Source organism: Olea europaea, chromosome 11 (assembly GCF_002742605.1).
Source record: "Olea europaea var. sylvestris chromosome 11, O_europaea_v1, whole genome shotgun sequence".
NCBI lineage: Eukaryota > Viridiplantae > Streptophyta > Magnoliopsida > Lamiales > Oleaceae > Olea > Olea europaea.
Genome location: NC_036247.1, coordinates 21,329,204 through 21,346,103, shown reverse-complemented (window position 1 = coordinate 21,346,103; position 16,900 = coordinate 21,329,204). Strand labels below are relative to the sequence as shown.

At 33.0% G+C, this 16,900-nt stretch overlaps 1 protein-coding gene across 5 annotated transcripts; it reads right to left on the bottom strand.

Moving 5' to 3' along the window:
• Positions 1 to 4,313: 4,313 nt before the first annotated feature.
• LOC111403748 (chloroplast envelope membrane protein) lies at positions 4,314 to 16,900 on the bottom strand. Of its 5 annotated transcripts, none has more exons than XM_023032362.1 (8): positions 15,889 to 16,897; positions 12,860 to 12,945; positions 11,697 to 11,870; positions 10,882 to 10,996; positions 7,466 to 7,563; positions 6,815 to 6,950; positions 5,519 to 5,590; positions 4,314 to 4,717 (listed from the first exon to the last, which is right to left on the bottom strand). In XM_023032362.1, the coding sequence occupies exons 1-7, from the start codon at positions 16,510 to 16,512 to the stop codon at positions 5,522 to 5,524; spliced, it is 1,302 nt and encodes a 433-aa protein (XP_022888130.1). In that variant the 5' UTR covers positions 16,513 to 16,897; the 3' UTR covers positions 4,314 to 4,717; positions 5,519 to 5,521. The 5 variants fall into 5 exon arrangements, with proteins under 5 accessions (XP_022888130.1, XP_022888128.1, XP_022888129.1 ...); XM_023032360.1 differs by having other exon boundaries at positions 4,314 to 4,706; XM_023032361.1 differs by having other exon boundaries at positions 4,314 to 4,701.

Genomic DNA, 16,900 nt, shown 5'->3' with positions numbered 1-16,900 from the left:
ACTTTCTCTAAGTGAGGTAGTGCCAACACTGATGTAGTACATAACTTATTTTTTATTGTCTCAAGGCTATTTTCCCGTGCTTTCCCCATTGAAATTGGCCTTTTTTCAGACAATCAATAATAGATGCCATGATTGTACTGAATGCTTGATGAAACGCCTGTAAATAGTTGCTAATCCCTGAAAGCTTTGTACTTTTCGCACGATTATAGGAGTTGGCCATTTGCGTATTACTTTTAACTTCGCCTCATCAACATGAATACCATGTTTACCAACCATAAAACCAAGAAATAAAAGTTAGTCGATCATAAAGCTGCATTTTTTGAAATTGAATTACAATTTATTAGTTTTCAAGGATGAGAGAACTTCTATAAGATGTGACAAGCACTCATCTTCATTCTTGTTGTAGATAAGAATATCATCAAAATAGACCACCACAAATTTTCCCACAAATGGATGAAAAACTGATTCATTAATCGTATGAATGTGCTTGATGCGTTTGATGGCCCAAATGACATCACTAACCACTCGTAGAGATTATCTTTAGTTTTAAAAGCTGTTTTCTACTCATCGCTAGATCGAATACGGATATGATGATAGCCACTCCTTAAATCAAGTTTAATAAATATCACTACATCCTCTAACCTATCGAGTATATCATTAAGACGCATGATGGGAAAACAATACTTGATTGTTATTTTATTAATAACATGACTATCTATACACATCCGCCAACTACTATCTTTCTTTGGAGTGAGTAAAGTAGGAACTACACAAGGACTAATACTCTCACAGATCAACTTTTTATCAAGTAACTCATTAACCTATTACTGTAACTCTTCATGTCCAACTGGGCTTATGCGATAATGTGGCAAGTTAGGCAAACTAGCTCCCGGTTCCAAATCAATATGATATTGAATGTTTCACATAAGGGCAACTCGTTTGGTAATTAGTTATGTACTATCTCAGCAAAATCAGCAAGTACCTTCTGAACTTGGTGGGGATTTGCAGAGTTGCTTCTGATTGGCCTTTAATTACTAATGCTAATATAATGCGTGGTTCTTTTACTTGTTCAAAGAATTCTGGGCCCAATATATTGGTAAAAAAGTGATTTCTCTTCCTTGATAGCAGAGTTGTTTTCCACAGTTGAGATTGTGGTACCAAAACAATCTTTTTATCAAACCACCAAAATGTGAAATATTATCTTTCCCTTATAAGTGGTATCAACGTTATAGTGCCATGGACGATCCAATAAGATATGACAAGCATCTATATCCACCACGTCACATACGATTTCATCTTTGTAATATTCCCCAATCGACACAGAAAGATTACAAATCTCTAGAACTTGAACTTTTTAGTCTTTTTTAATCCATGCAATCTTGTATGAAAATGGTGTCTCAAGGTCTTCAAATTTTGCACCTTTACCATTGCTTTGGAAACTACGTTCTCACTATAGTCACTATAGGGAGGTGGTCCCCTCCTTACTGCAACCTTAGGATTTCTTGCATCCAGGTTAGTACCTCCTTCTTCGTTGGAGTCCGTGTTGTTGACTTTTTGTCCACCTTTTTGTGTGTTTGGTTGTTCTGCCATGTAGTCGTGATTTTTCTCAACAGTCAACGTAGTCAGCATCTGGGTGATGTTATAAAGAACTTCATCTATCCCTTCTGGTGTTGTTCAATTTTTTCAAACCTCTGTTCGTTGTCGACAATTTGCCAACCACTCGACCCATCATCAGCCATCAAATTGAGGCTAATTCCTTGCTCTGATCCATGTTGGTGTGGAAGCGATAATAAAATTCTTATATTAAGAATTGAAATGAGAAATATATTGGAATAACTTGTTTTGTATTGATTGAAGAATGATTGATAAAAGTGTACAATATCCCTATATTTATAGGCAAGATTATTCCTCACTTCTAATAGTATTATGAAATTGAAACTAATTTAAACTATAATCCTAATTGAATGAAAGATAAAAAAAGTCGTATCACAATTATACAAGAAAACTAAAAAGATAAATATAATTAAAAAGATAATTTCCTATAAAAGATAAAATATAATTGTAGTATGAAACTATTAATTACAGTTGTGATGTACTACATCAGTTATTTAACTGAATTCATCAAGTTGATTTAGTTTTCTCATAGTTGAAGCTCTTCTATCACGAAGTTAGGCTTATTATTAATGTTGGCTTATCTATTAGTCATATCGGGTCTCTTGCTTAGTTGAAAGCTATAAAACAAGTATGCTATAGTTCAAAAATGTAATTGTCACAATATTGAGAGCTAGCTGCCTTGTCTAATGATAGTTTCTTTTCAAGAAAGCTCAATCTATCTTTGATAGGAAATGACAAATACTCTTCAAAATGGAGGAGCCTGAACCCGCGGGTAGGGCTAGCTTATTTCAAAATCTAGTTCACAATTTTCGAGAATTGTCGATCAAATAAAGTTACCATCAGCAAAATATTGAAAATTGATAATAAAAAAAATCTTCGTGGGACGGTACTCATTCAACAGATCATAATATCTAATATACCAAACAATAATCTCCAAATGTAATACTTCCAATGGGTGTAAAATGAGGCCTATGCTGGTTCTGCTATTAGAAAAACTAATCACTTCGTTGGGTTATTGATACCTAATAAATCTCGCACTATGATGTTAACGTGGGTTAATTATTTCATATGCATAGGCCGATGAATGAAATAAGTCCAACAATCAAGTCCATGAACTCCACTCGTTCCAATTGTATTCCCTTTTGGATGACTTGAATCTTGACCCATTTAAGTCCCTTAAAGGTCTAACTTAAAGCATAATCCTAGAGTATATATAAGGCTATAACCCTAGCCACTTTCTTGGATGATTTGTGAGGCTTTTGTGTGAGAAAAAGAGGAATCCTAGTTGCTCCCTTTGGTGTGTGAAAAATAGTCCCTAAAAGTGTCCAAAACGCTTGCTTACTTTGTGTAATTGGTAGTTCCTTCATAGTATACTTTGTGGTGTCTTTTCCTATCCTTTGTGCCCACAAATCATTACGTTTTCTTGTCCGACGTGGGTAAAATTGAATAACAACCGAGGTAAATTATATTGGTTGTGGTTTGAAGCCAATTAGATTGTTGTTGGTAGAGAAAAGTACACTGAAATGAACTCGAAAAACACTGAATTGAAGATCCTTGGAGAGAGTTTCCGCAACACACTCTATCATTATTATCGAGGTCTCAAATCCAAAGAGCCAATGGACTATACTAAAGGAGTAATGAGTAAACTCAGCCAAGAAAAATGATCTGGAATCTCCAAAAATGGAAAGTTTTCGATGGAACACAGCCCACATATTTCTAGCTATTTATAGCAGACTCCCTTAACAAATTAAACAGCAATTTTGAGTAGACTTGAAGGGGAACTATCATTGTAGCTCAAATTCTTAGTCCCCCACCAAATTTCCATTGCTGTTTAGTCTACTGGACAGCTTTACTAGCTGTGATATTGCTGTTCTTGTAATATGAGGGCTAAAATATATTAGTTCTCTCACTTAACTTTCTTAAATATTTTCTAATTGGTATTGAATTCATTGTTTTGAAAATACTCGTCACTTGCGATTTTATGTCATTGCTTAGATTGACAACATGCTACGTGTGAATTATTATATCAGCCATGTCACAGGTTTGATTACTTTTAAAATGATGGATGATAGAGTGACATTTTGACAAGTCGGAGGTAACTCAGAAAGCTTTTAAAATTTAATGACAATTGAAAAATATTTTAAGAAAATTGAATGAAGAGTTCTAAAATTTGGTACAATCGTTTGAGAATTTCAGTAACTATGGGATATCTAACCCTGCAAACTGAAAAATATTTTAAGAAAATTCAATGAAGATTTCTAAAATTTGGTCACAATCGTTTGAGAATTTCAGTAGCAACGGGATATCTAACCCTGCAAAGCGCTTAATAGTTCCCAAACATAAATTTAAAGAAGAGTGGAGAAAAGCATGAGAAGAATATTCCTTGGGGCATTTTTCAAGAATGATCAGATTAGGTATCTGTTGAATTTTTCACAGAACAATTAGTGTCAATTATTATATGGGCCCTATTTGAGTTTGAGAGCTGTTCTTCCTGGACTATGCTTGCAAGAGATAAACATACTGCAAGTGATAATTAATTAATAGACTGAAATCCAGAGAAATAGAAGTATATCTTGATTCTTCATATCCCTGTGGAGTGTTTTCAATAAAGAACAAGGACCACATTCTGGATTTTACTGTAAACTGGCAGGTGTGCTGGTGTAATGGTCAAAGAAAATGTTTGGTATAGTCTTTTGAAGTTTATAATCTAATCAAACATCATTTTTATCCATGTATTCCGTCGAACCCACAACTTTTATACATATTTTTATCCACACATTTCAGTGGAACTCACAACTTATAATTTACAAAAAAAAAAAAAAGTTTTAATAAAAATATACAAATGATGACTGGGGTGAAACTAGGGTGGAGGTGGTTAAGAGTGTGGGGCCTAAAAACTTTCAAGTGTTTTGTCCAGAGTCATTACTTTGAAAAGTTGATATTTCAAATCACAATTAATCATATGTGATAAAAGGATGGCGGTGGAGGTGGGGTCTGTCTTGATTGTCTCATCTACTAGCCCCTGTGAAAGGAGTTTGGTTTTCTATGGCTCTGCAAAATCCTGACCTCATATGGCTCTGCAAAATCCTGACCTAAAAATTCACTGCATCAGCAACATGAATACTTCACACGAGATATAACTAATCATCCATTCATTTAGTAGGATTCGTAACTTATAAGCACTTAAAAACACTATCAAACAAGAGGACAGGGAGAGGAAGCAAAGCATGTCTGTAAAAGAAGAATCGAATTTCGAGTGACCTAAAGCATGCCATGTAATGCAAAATAGTTCACGTGCAAACTGAAAATTTGACAAGTTTCCAATGGTAAGTAGTTTCACGTATATATGTACTTTCCAGCAGAAAAAAAGATGAGAAGAATACGAAGAAAAAATTATACATGGAGATGGTTAACTGTTCAGTAAAATCTAAAGAAGCTTACTTTGATAGTCATTGGATAAGAAAATAAACTTCAATATTGATCATTTTAATCTCATATTGCAACTTAGGCCCCGTTTGGTACCCATTTTTTTTCAAAATGCATTTTTTTCTCCCTTCTTTTCAACCACACATTTTTCATTAAAATAATATTAAACGTAAATCAAAAACTTTTCCTTATTTTTCAACCATATATTTCACATCAATTTACTATTCCAAAATGCATTTTTACATAAAAATTGCTCCCAAACACCCTCTTACAAATGAATAGTTACTGAGTGATTTTAACAATGTTTTATTATATGTTTCATGTTTTGATATAACAGGCAAAATAAGATGCCCCTATAAGAGTATTTTGAATTCAAAATTTCTTCAAGATATTCAAAAGAATAGAGGAACTGAATATTCACTCCATCTGCAGGGCTCTTTCTCAGCTGGAGAAAAAACCAAGAAAAAGAATATGAAACCTTCTAGTGTCTCTTCATTTCCTGGAAAATATTTGCCACCCTCGGTGATAATCTTGGCAGAAACTTAAATAACTGCAAAACGAGCATTAGACAATGTATTAGGATATGTATTCAAAACCAGAAAACGGATGCCACTCTCAACAAAACAGAAGTAAATTCTGGAGTGAGTTTGAATGAAATGAAAAACAATAAAAATTAGTTGTTCTTCTAGGAGCTAACAACATGAAAATGCTAGCTTATTGCATATTTTTGGTTCCGAATTTTATTTTTTTTTATTTTTATTTTTTTCCCCCACGGAACCAAGTAATAGCTGGAAATCTAAATTTAGGGCTGGGGCATTATGGAATTACTGTTATGGCGTTCTTTAATTTCCTCATATAGACACATCAAACATCTGACTCTCTTGCGCCCCCACATAAGCAGCATTCAAATAAATTATTAAAGAAGATCATAATAGCAACTTGATAATGCCCATTAAGTTGCATATATTCACTTCTAAGCATAACATAGTATCTGATAAAGCTTTGTCAATTTAAGTTGAGTTGATATTCATTTACTACCTTCTGTATGGTTTCTCGGGCGGCATGAAAAAATATTCGTCAGAAGTCAACCGTCAATGAAAACCGGGAGGAACATAATTCTATATCAACCAATTCAAAACTAGACTCCTAATGTTCTTTTAGCCTTGGTTTTTCAGTGAATTTGGATAATATCTTTCCTCAATGGGCAGGGTTTAATAAAAAAATTAGGATTCTTTACGATTACTATCAGCACGCAAGGTTCATAAAGGACCAACAGTAAACAATAAGTCACTCTTAAATTACTCGACACTAAAGAATCCAGATTGTTGGACCTTCAAGTTACCCTTAACAGTACAATTGTTACATGGATGGAAGTCCAAGACCAAAAATTAAGTGGCATATCTAGCACGTAGGTCCTCTAGTCCATATGCAGGAAAAAAGGCATCCGCATTACACGATATAATCGACAAGTTCAGTTGTCTAATACTTCCGCCACATAAAACATCACAAAGTTGACAAATTAAAAGATGGGAAATCTTTTAGGTAACTTAAGATGTAATTTCTCTCTTGCTAAATTTGTTAATAGGTGCGGATTGTGCTGTGTGGAGAGTGACATCCATCTATACCATGAACGAATAAGAAAGACATAAGGCCTCGGAGAACATTCAACAAAAAGGCTGAGATTAAATTTGGCACAATTACAAAAGTTGCATGCTTCCACGTAACATGGACTTGGGAAGAAGTTCTCTCAAAAAAATATGGATAGAAAACATACCCAAAGCTTCACACAAGCATCAATGATAACTGGAACTAGGCAGATAAATATTGTTATAGCCGCCTGATCCACCTGAAGCCCATAATGCTCAACTAAAACCTCTAACAAAGTCTGCCAACCAGATTCAGAATGGTACCTACAAAGTATAAATTTATTATTACAAACTCAAAAACTATAACATCAAGGTGTAGAAATTGTTTAATTCCCAGAGTCAATTAAAAAGAGCATTGAAGTTCCAATAGAGGGGCTGATGACTTTAAAAAGAGCTACACTTCAATCCAGAGACTATAGCAATGCACTAAGCACAGTCCTTGTGTAATTCAAATTCTTGACGAATAAATATAGGCATAATAATATCTATCATATCGAAAATATAGGTTTCTAGAGCAGGCTCAATACATAAACAATTGAATAAATCCTGTACAAGCATTGATTGCTGATCTTTAGATATTAACCAATTAGTAAGTTTCCATATTTATTAATAAAATCAAATTTCGAAAAAATATGTATTATTTTTTTAATGAAAACAGACCAATTTCATAACTTAAGTTAGCGAGCTGATGACATAAAAAGTGGAATACAATCCGTACAAACTCTAGTACTAAAAACTGGTAAATTAAAAGATAAACATAATTGAATAATGAACATTACCCTAAAAAAATATCAGTCATAAGTATTATGAGAAATGCCTTCCCCGTGTCTGAAATGTTACTCAATATCTTATACCCTGTGAATTTCAGCAAAGCCACCTGTACAAGTAGGGATAAAACAAAAATGATTTTCAAAAGTAAACAAACGTCATTTATAGTAATACCATAAGCCAAATCATACATATTCAAGCAGAGGCCAAACATATGTAATTTCATATAATACCACAAGGAAGACATGGTACTGTAACAACTCCTACCAAAAAATACGTTGTTTGGAGCATATAAACGTCGTCCAAGATTATTAATAATAAATAGAACAATGCTACTTCCGCTTTTCTTCTGGTTCGAATAAATCTTTGCCACCCTTGAAAATGTGCGAAATGCATTAATCTTCATAACATTATGGTTTTATTCTCTGTTTATATGGACAAAACATTATCATAATATTTAAAATGATGATTGAAAAAGATCATTGAAATCTATGTTTAAATTAAAAAAGGTGGCCTAATTAGGTGTAAATCACAAATGGCAATTTTCACTAATTCTTTTTTTTTTTTTTTATTTGTTTTGTACATGTAATTTAAGTAAGCCTGATTCCTGCATACTAGGACAAACTGTTATCCACACGTGTTTCCTCTGATGGTGATGGAGTTGGCTGCGTGCACTACAATAGTCAAGATAGTTGAACTTATATGCATATGAGTGGAGATGTGTTTAGACGCAGGCCTCCTATGTAAAAAGAAGTTCGACTTTGGGGAGAATATAGCAACACTAAGGATATCATAGTTATAGCTTGAGAGTCTATACTTGCAGTACTTTTGGAATGACACGTTGTGTAAGCTTTTATGGTAAAAATGAAGAATACTAACAGTAGCATGAAAGTATACGTAGCCTCATCTATACGATTGAGGCCTCTGGTCAAGGGATCAATCAATCATATACATTTAATGCTAAAATCATTTTGTTGCCCAGAAGTCTAATACAAGATTTAGACGTAACCTAATTAGCTGAATAGGATAGTAGTAGCAGTAAATTGTCACATCAATCACTCAATAAGGATTGTACTGGATACTCTTCAACATTTTATTTTGCTTTTAAGTGAAGTTGTCTTAATAAAAAATTTCAAGTTAAAATAATTAATAAAAAAATATATAAAACCTACCCAAATACAAATACCCATCTCTCAATCTCTCTCTCTCTCAATTTACTATCTATGGATGATTTCGATGGGATTGTTCAAGATATACTTACAATGATTCATTTTTTTACCAACTTTAAAATTTATGTTTTTTTATCACATATTAACATAAAATTGATATGATCTACTAAATAATCAAATTAATTGAAAAAAAAAATCATAAAACTATTTCTAAAATTTTTAAATCAAATGCATTTTCTAGTTTTTTTATTCTAAGAAATAGTTTTTCAGAATGACAAACCAAGCGCGTTTTCTGCAATTTTAAAATAATCCCTCAAAACAGAAAATAGAAAATGAATTCGAAACTGAAAACAGAAGACAAAAACTCAAATGAAACGCACCCTTAACATTTTTGGTAACTGGTTAACAAGAAATTCACCACATGCAATTGTTATTCACGTTGTGTGAGTCCTTATGTAGAACATCAAAATTCCCAGGAGAATAAATTCTTGAATACACATGTATTCAATTGGGATTTTTAAAGACTTTTGGAGACTTTTTTAAGTGGGTGACTTTTGTGGACTTTGTGAAATTTTAAGTAATTTTTATAGATTTGGTAGGAATTAGTAAAAGTTTTTCCTGGATTTGTGGAGACTTTTACTAAAGACTTTTAAAGACTTTTGAGGATTTTTTTTTTTTTTTTTTTTTTGCTTTTCACAGTGTTAAATGTGAGAAATCGAGGAATATTTATGAGAATTCACAACATTCACTTAAAAACGAATCTTTGAAATTAGAGGAAGAGATAGAGATCAACTAGTGAAAATTTACCATAACCTGATTTGAAAAAAACTCATAGCAAAGATTCAAAGAAATACCTAATTGGAAGAGATAGAGGAAAAACCTAGAGGGAAATAAGAATAGCATACTCTTTTTAGAAATCTCTCTATGGATGAGAGATTTTGGGAGAAAAATCATATTTATATTTTCTATTAAAAAGTCTATGAAAGTCCAAGAAATTTTAAATTCCCTGAAAGTCCCTCTAAATTGAATACCTCAAAACTTGTAGAGACTTCTAAAAAGTTTCAATTGAATACCCCGTAACTTCTGGAGACTTTTTAAAAGTCTATAAAAATCTCTATTGAATACACCCAAACTTTTAGAGAGTCTCTAAAAATTTCAATTGAATACACCCAAACTTTTTAAATCTCTAAAAGTCTTTAAAAGTCTTGATTAAATACATCCCCCTAAAATTAGAGTGTCCAAGTAATCTACATGATTTCATTTAACTAGAATCCATTGAGGAAAAAGAAAAAGGATAGGAATTTCCCTGCTGGTAAATTAAATATACTTTCTTTTTTATGGTTTGACGAGATTAAGGAAAATATTTGTGCAAAATACTTAAGTTGCCCTCACTTACATTTTCATTTCTTCCTAGTTTTCATGCTTATCTAACAAATATGATATCCTTGATTTTCCTCTTCCTCCTATTCTCCAAGTTCTCAGAAAAGCCTATTCATTTTCCAACTAAAGGAAAGAAGTAATGCCATGGATTATCAAGAGGGAACACGGTCTCGTTTTAAATATCAATTGCATTCTCATCAAAGAAACTATTGGTTTAGTTATCAAATAAATGCTAAAGGGTACACGAGTTGTAAAACATGATCTTATTAACGATAACATCTCAAGCCTTATGGTAACACAATACATTAGTGCTTCCGTATAAGTATAGGATACCCAATTTAACATTCCAAGTCTCTCCTAATAAATAAACTAATCACCACGTCTACAAGTTTAATTGTTGTATACATATTTTACAAATCTACGTACAATAAGCAAGTAAATTTGCCCCTTGATTTAAGATTTCGAATTTGAAAAGCAGTGAAAAAATTTTAACTCCCAAAAATAGATAACTACAAAAATCAAATGAGTTCTCCAGGAGAATCTTTTACTCGATAACAACTATTTTAGGTCATTTTCAACCCAGAAGTATCAAGTTTTTTTTTTTTTTTTTTTTTTGGTCTCCCACCTTTGAAAGAAAGAGTTCTCAACTATGAAGAAAATATTTAAATAATTTAAAAACTTCGAATTCCTTACTTTGAGTATTACTTTTTTTAACCATTTTGCCTGATCATTAATTAATTGACCGTGGTAATTGTTCTAGTAATCTTGACAAACCAAAATGGAAATATAAAATATAGGCCGAATATCATGGTTCAGTTGTAGAAAAAAAAGGTTGAAAGAATTCAGAAAAAGGTTAAGGAATAGTCGTGACAACTCACTTTACTCTGGTTGAAGTACAAAAGAATGAACAATGAAACCCCAAACACCATATCTGACCAGATATTGGCAAATGCTTTGCGGTTTTCTAATCTCCATTCATCTCGTAGCTCTATCCTGCCAGAGAAACAACAAAGAGACAAACTTCATCTTTAAATCCTGTGTTATGCTAACATTATATAGATAATGCACTATTTGAGTTGTTTAAATATTTGGATGATGAACTGATATGGCAGTAATACAACAAATTTTTTTCACAATGCTAACAATTAGAATCTATTCTTCTTTATTCTTTGAAATGGAATCTATATTTCTTCTTTATTCTTTGAAATGGAATCTATAGTAAATGCTATCAAGGAGTCAAAGTGAATATACTATGCTCCAGTTACCTGATTTCATCCATAAATCAACTCAGAACTTGAATGAATAAACCCGATTATTACCCTTTTATGAACCGCTGATTATATTTAGTTCCATGAAGTTTTTTATTTTCCCATGACCAACTCAACACGGGTCTACATTTGGTAGAGTGAAGATTGTGAAAATTAAGCGAGTAATGGCACACGGAACATGAATCTGAAACCAGCAGGCATCTGTACTCGTTTGACACTTGAAACCCGTTTTGAGAACTGATAGTGCTTACACAGATAAAAGAATTTCTCAATGTTGTGAAAAGTTTGCTAGGTACTTCACAACTTTCATATAGTGATCTGTTACATATTCGACGCCAACTTTTTCTCCCATCAAAATTATAGGAATTATCACAACCTCAAATAATATTGTTGTAAACATAATATTGGGAAACTGTAAATCTTACGCTTTTTGTCTTAACTGCAAGTAAAGCTCCTCGTCAGCAAGAGGTGGAGATTTACCAATCTCTACTTCCAGCCTATAGCGTGCTTGCTCAAGTTTTATAGCCTTGACCATTTCAAGCTTTTGATTTTTTCTTACATCAAGCATCTGTGCTGCAAGGGGAACAGTCTTGACATACCTATTCAAGTGAACAAGTGTACTTATCATCAGTAGACAGCACTTATCAGAATAAATCTTGATCCACAGATCTACTTTAAATGTTTATATGTTACAATTTAAAAGCACAATGAATTTGATCTTTGGGCGCATACACCCATCACTCATAACCAAGTCCATATCGCTCATCATATAATAGGGAAGTTGATATCAAGAAATTGGAGTCTGGCCAAGCATAACACTCTTATCTCTTCCTTCTCTGAGCTGAGGTTGGCGTGCCTAAGGACATATTGGCTGAAAATAGATACTAATTTACGTGGAAGGTCTACTTAATTCTTTGCATAGGCTACTTGCTAATTGACCAATTATTGGAGTAGAAATCACAAATATACAGATATCCTCCGAAACCAAAGTTCTGGTCTGGAAGTGGATTATGGGAGTCTAAGCCAAAGTAATAGTGTTGGTGGACCATTTGTGCTGATGGGCAACACATATAGGGACTCCAAATTGTCAGTAGACTCGGAGCATGTTTGGTTGTGCTTGAAAATTACTTTTTTAAAGATAGTTTACATAAAAGTATTTTGTTAGTAAAAAAGTAACTGTGAAAACCACATTTCGTAAAATGAGCAACTTAAACGGAAGTTGACTTAATTTGAAGTACGACAAAACATGCTCTTAGTATAGATGGACTTAAAGTACTACTATTTCATAAACCGATATCTTATGTCATTCAATTGATATTTCGGCAAAAGTGAAAGCAACAATTCACCCTTCAAATGTAACAGACCTAGGATCTTTCTTAGATGCCCTTGATACAAAAACTATTCTTTATGTATACAGTGTAGGGTTATTGATAATGACTTCTATTTTTCAAAAAAACATTCCCACATCGGTAAAGCATAAATTATCAAAATAAAATCATTTCCACATTGATACAGAATAATTTAGATAAAGTATCTTATTGCTGTTCATCCAAAAAGAACGAAAAATGCATTGCATGTCAATTATCACCTGTCCAGAAACGGCATAAGAACATAATCGTGAACCAGAAAATCCAAAGCCAATGGAACGATAACCAGGATTGTCAAAAATTTAGCCTGAAATGAGATGGATTAAAACAGATTGAGCAGAAGAAAGAGAAAACATACAAATTTAGGTAGATGACTCATAATGCTTAAAAAAATATATAATAAATAAATAAATAAAATAAATGGCACGATAATTTAGGATGCTATACCTCTGGAGGCCGAAAGCTACAGAAATAGAAGGGGCTATTAATGTCTCAATGCACATTTTGCATTATTTTTCCTATAGAGCGTTGTGGTTGCATTCATGATTGAATCATCTCAAAGGTGAATTATAATTGGATATTTAAAGCTATAGAGAATATTATTCAGGTTTCCTTAAGGAGTCCTGAGCATCACAAAATGAGTTTTAACTCAATATTTATATAGGGTGATCTGTAGGAACTTTATATGTTTTCAAACTAATATTGAATTTACAATGGAACGGGCTCTCAAGACCAAAAAAGTACGTGGTCTCAAATTCAGGGGCAAATCTAGTAATCGAGTTCAGGTAGGGCAGATCATGAACGTTGAAAGCTTACTTCGACGGCCAACGTCGATAATAGCGAAGTTGTTTATTAATATTTAATTAAATAATATTCAAAAAATCGTACGGATTAAAACTAGAAGAACTAAATACATCACTAAAACTAGAACTAAGTACGAACTTTCATTTTGGATGAAAAAAATCGTTCCATAATCTGCAAAATCCCTAATTTACTTTTCAATTAAATAGGTAATATAAATTAACAAAATGCCAATATTCAGTTTACAATTAAAGTTAATTAAACAAGAATTATTATATTAACAAAATTAAAATTATTTATAACTTGTATGATTCCACTTTCTCGCAATCGATTTTTTGTGAACGAAAAATGGAATCTTTTATTAATTATATAAGTTTTGTTGAAAGATTCCTTATGACACTAAGACCAATTTTCCTATAAATTCATCCACCATTAATTGACCAAACTCTCAAATCAATTGATTAGAGGGAAAGAAAAGAAAAAGAAAATTAAGAAAAGGGACAAAGCACCGGTTAAAATATTTCTACTTGCATTAAACCAATAAAATTGAACATATGATATTTTGTTACATTATGTGCTAAAAATCAATAAGTGTCATGATGGTAAAGTGGTTAATACGTTTAAGAAAGTTACCAGGTTCGAATAACCTTCCTTGCATTTGTTTTGGTAAAAATTATTGAAATACAAAAATTATAAAAAATAATGCTGTTGAAGAGTTTCGAACATAGGATCTCCAATTTAATAATGGAAGGACTAACCGCTAAGCTAAATGAGATGTTTGGTGTTAATATGAATTATCACATATATTGAGATGTTTGGTGTTAATATGAATTATCACATATATAATCTAAAAATTCTATCTATTATCAACCAAAAAAAAAAAAAAAAAATTCTCCCCGACGAATCCAGCTAGGGTGGCCGGCTTCTAAATTCGCCACTGGTCTCAATAAATTATAGGCTACAATGAATTCATAGCCCAGGGCTCGCCGGCCTCTAAATCCGCCACTGGTCTCAATAAGTTATAGGCTACAATGAACTCACAGTCCACCCAATAAGAGAGAGTGCATGAGTAGATGGAACTATTATGACAAAAGCAAATTGACAAATCTCCATTCATCATGCCACCATGAGAAAATGAGATAAAAGAGTTTCTTGACCACTTGAGGCCCTTCAAACAATCATCTAGATTACACCCCTATCTAATGCCAATCTTATTTCTCAAAGAGAAGGGTGTAGCTAAACATTCAAGTTTGGGAAGTGTTTATAAATGGTTTGTATTATAAATAGGAAGAAATAAGTGATGCATAAGTGAGTAGTACATATAGGTCCCTTCAAATGTGTGGATAAAAAGTGACTTGAGTGTTGTAAACATAATCCAAACATAGGGTGTCATTCATGCTATTATCCCATGTAGTGAAGTAGTTTGTAACAACCCCATTAACTACATTAATTATTTCTCTCATTTTTATAGTAGTATTTTTTAATAATCTTGTTGAACCTGACTTAATTCTAGGAGGGTTCAATTAAACATATTGAAATAAGCTTCAGGAAATGTATTGTAACCTTAAAGCTACCCAAGAATAATACTAACACTTCTCCGACAGTTTAATAAATTAGGCAGTACAGAAATTAGTGAATGAAGAAGATAATACTTCGCAAAAAGTAGCCACGCTGCTTATCGGTATATGAATTGGAATACCGCCTAATGATTGAGAGGTGTTCCCAATCTCTTCTTCTTTCTTAAATTTCTTCAGAATTGTACACTTTGGTGAGGTTTTGGAAGATTCTCAAAATTCATTTTAATTGTTCATACCATTCCTCTACTTCATGTATATCAATAAAGCTCAACACATAGACTCCCTAGTAACCAAATATATTGAGTATATGGGAAGAAAATTCATTTTCTGTATTCATTTTTCCAAAGTACCCACAGCATACTTCTATAGATAGGATGATGGATTTCTTTTGCTACCTTGAGATAGAATTTAAGTGTATACCTGCAGGGTTCAACTCTTCTTAGTGGAAGTTTATTGAAAAAAAAAACGCATTTGTGCCAATCCAACAACTATTTAGATCCAAACACACCTCTTTCCGAGCTAAATATAGACCCAATAACTATTTGATTCAAAATATGGAATTACTCTTTTAATCATATATACAGGTCAAAATAAAATGCTTGCTTTATCTCTTCTTTTGTTCATAATGCTTCAAATTTCTTAGTGTAAGATGACCTATTTTTACATCTAGTATACTTACCACATTGAAGACATTGTATCAGTGCACAAAAGGTAAAACCCTTAATTTAGAAGTTGAAACCAAATTTGAGATTGATAATGTGGAACCATAGCATGAAAAAATTTAGATTTAATGCTTGAAAGTAAAATGAACTATAGCACAAGTGCCATAAAATTAGATTTTGTTTATATAATCATCATATGGAATCACTCACCGAATTGAATGAAGCATAACGAAAGACACGATCTTCATACAGAATGTCATCATCTTCTCTGCCTAGAACCAAATCCCTTACTGACTTAATCAATCCTCTTTCAGAAATTAGCTCACTAAAATCTTCTCCTACATCATCTAAAGGTTTTCTAACTGCGCCATTCGAGTCTTGAACCCATGATGCACCATTCTCAGCATCATCAGTGGTTCCTTCCACAAGCCAGTCCTCCCACCTCCTATTCTCCTCATTCTTTGCATCCTCTTGTGCTTCCCTTAACTCTACAATAGCCTCAGCTCGCCTTTTCCATGCCTCAAACTTTTCGTTCTCAGATAATTCATCATCACTCGAGCCCTCCTCTGACTCTACACCATCAAGCATATCATCGTCCTTCAAACCAAGCCAGTTCCCATCATCCTCAAGAAAGAATCTCTGCCACCAACTTATCCTCTTTGAATGCCTTCTCTTGGCATTTGGAATCAGCCCACAAGATTTTCTCCTCCCACGACCAAATTGAAGCACAGAACTCGGTGAACTATGAGAATAAAATGAATTTTGTGAACTACTACCCCTCTTGGAAAAGACTAAATTTTGACAAAAGACCATTGAAGTGCTCATCAATAACATGTATGAAATTCCACATTTTTCAGCCTCATGAAGCAAAAAAATCACAATCTTGCTTAACAAAATTCACCCAAGATGCAAAAGAAACAATGGAATTAATCATCATAATCTGCCCACAAATGCATTATTAAAATCTCTCATCCACAAAATATTGTCTGTGCATATTTCTAGCCCTGAAAAGAAAATGAAATTGACAAAATGCTGAAATCTGGAGCCGTGAAAAATGGGAAAGAAGAGAAATACAAGTACAAAGAGGCGAAAAAGTACAAAAACGTTTCGGGTTTATCTGCTGGTGATGAAAGGAGCCAAGCGGGAGAGGATAACGGTTTTGCTCATAAACCGGTTTTCTACTGATTGCGGATAAATTTCATCTGCGGTCACGGAACTTTAA

Bases quoted from the DNA above. Each gene is read 5' to 3' on its own strand.
- LOC111403748 (XM_023032363.1), bottom strand. From the start codon at position 16,512: ATGTTATTGATGAGCACTTCAATGGTCTTTTGTCAAAATTTAGTCTTT. The intron at 12,946-15,888 runs GTGAGTGATTCC...ATCTCATTTCAG, and splicing joins GTTATGCTTCATTCAATTCG to GCTAAATTTTTGACAATCCT. The intron at 5,591-6,814 runs GTATGTTTTCTA...CTCGTTTTGCAG, and splicing joins ATGCTTGTGTGAAGCTTTGG to TTATTTAAGTTTCTGCCAAG.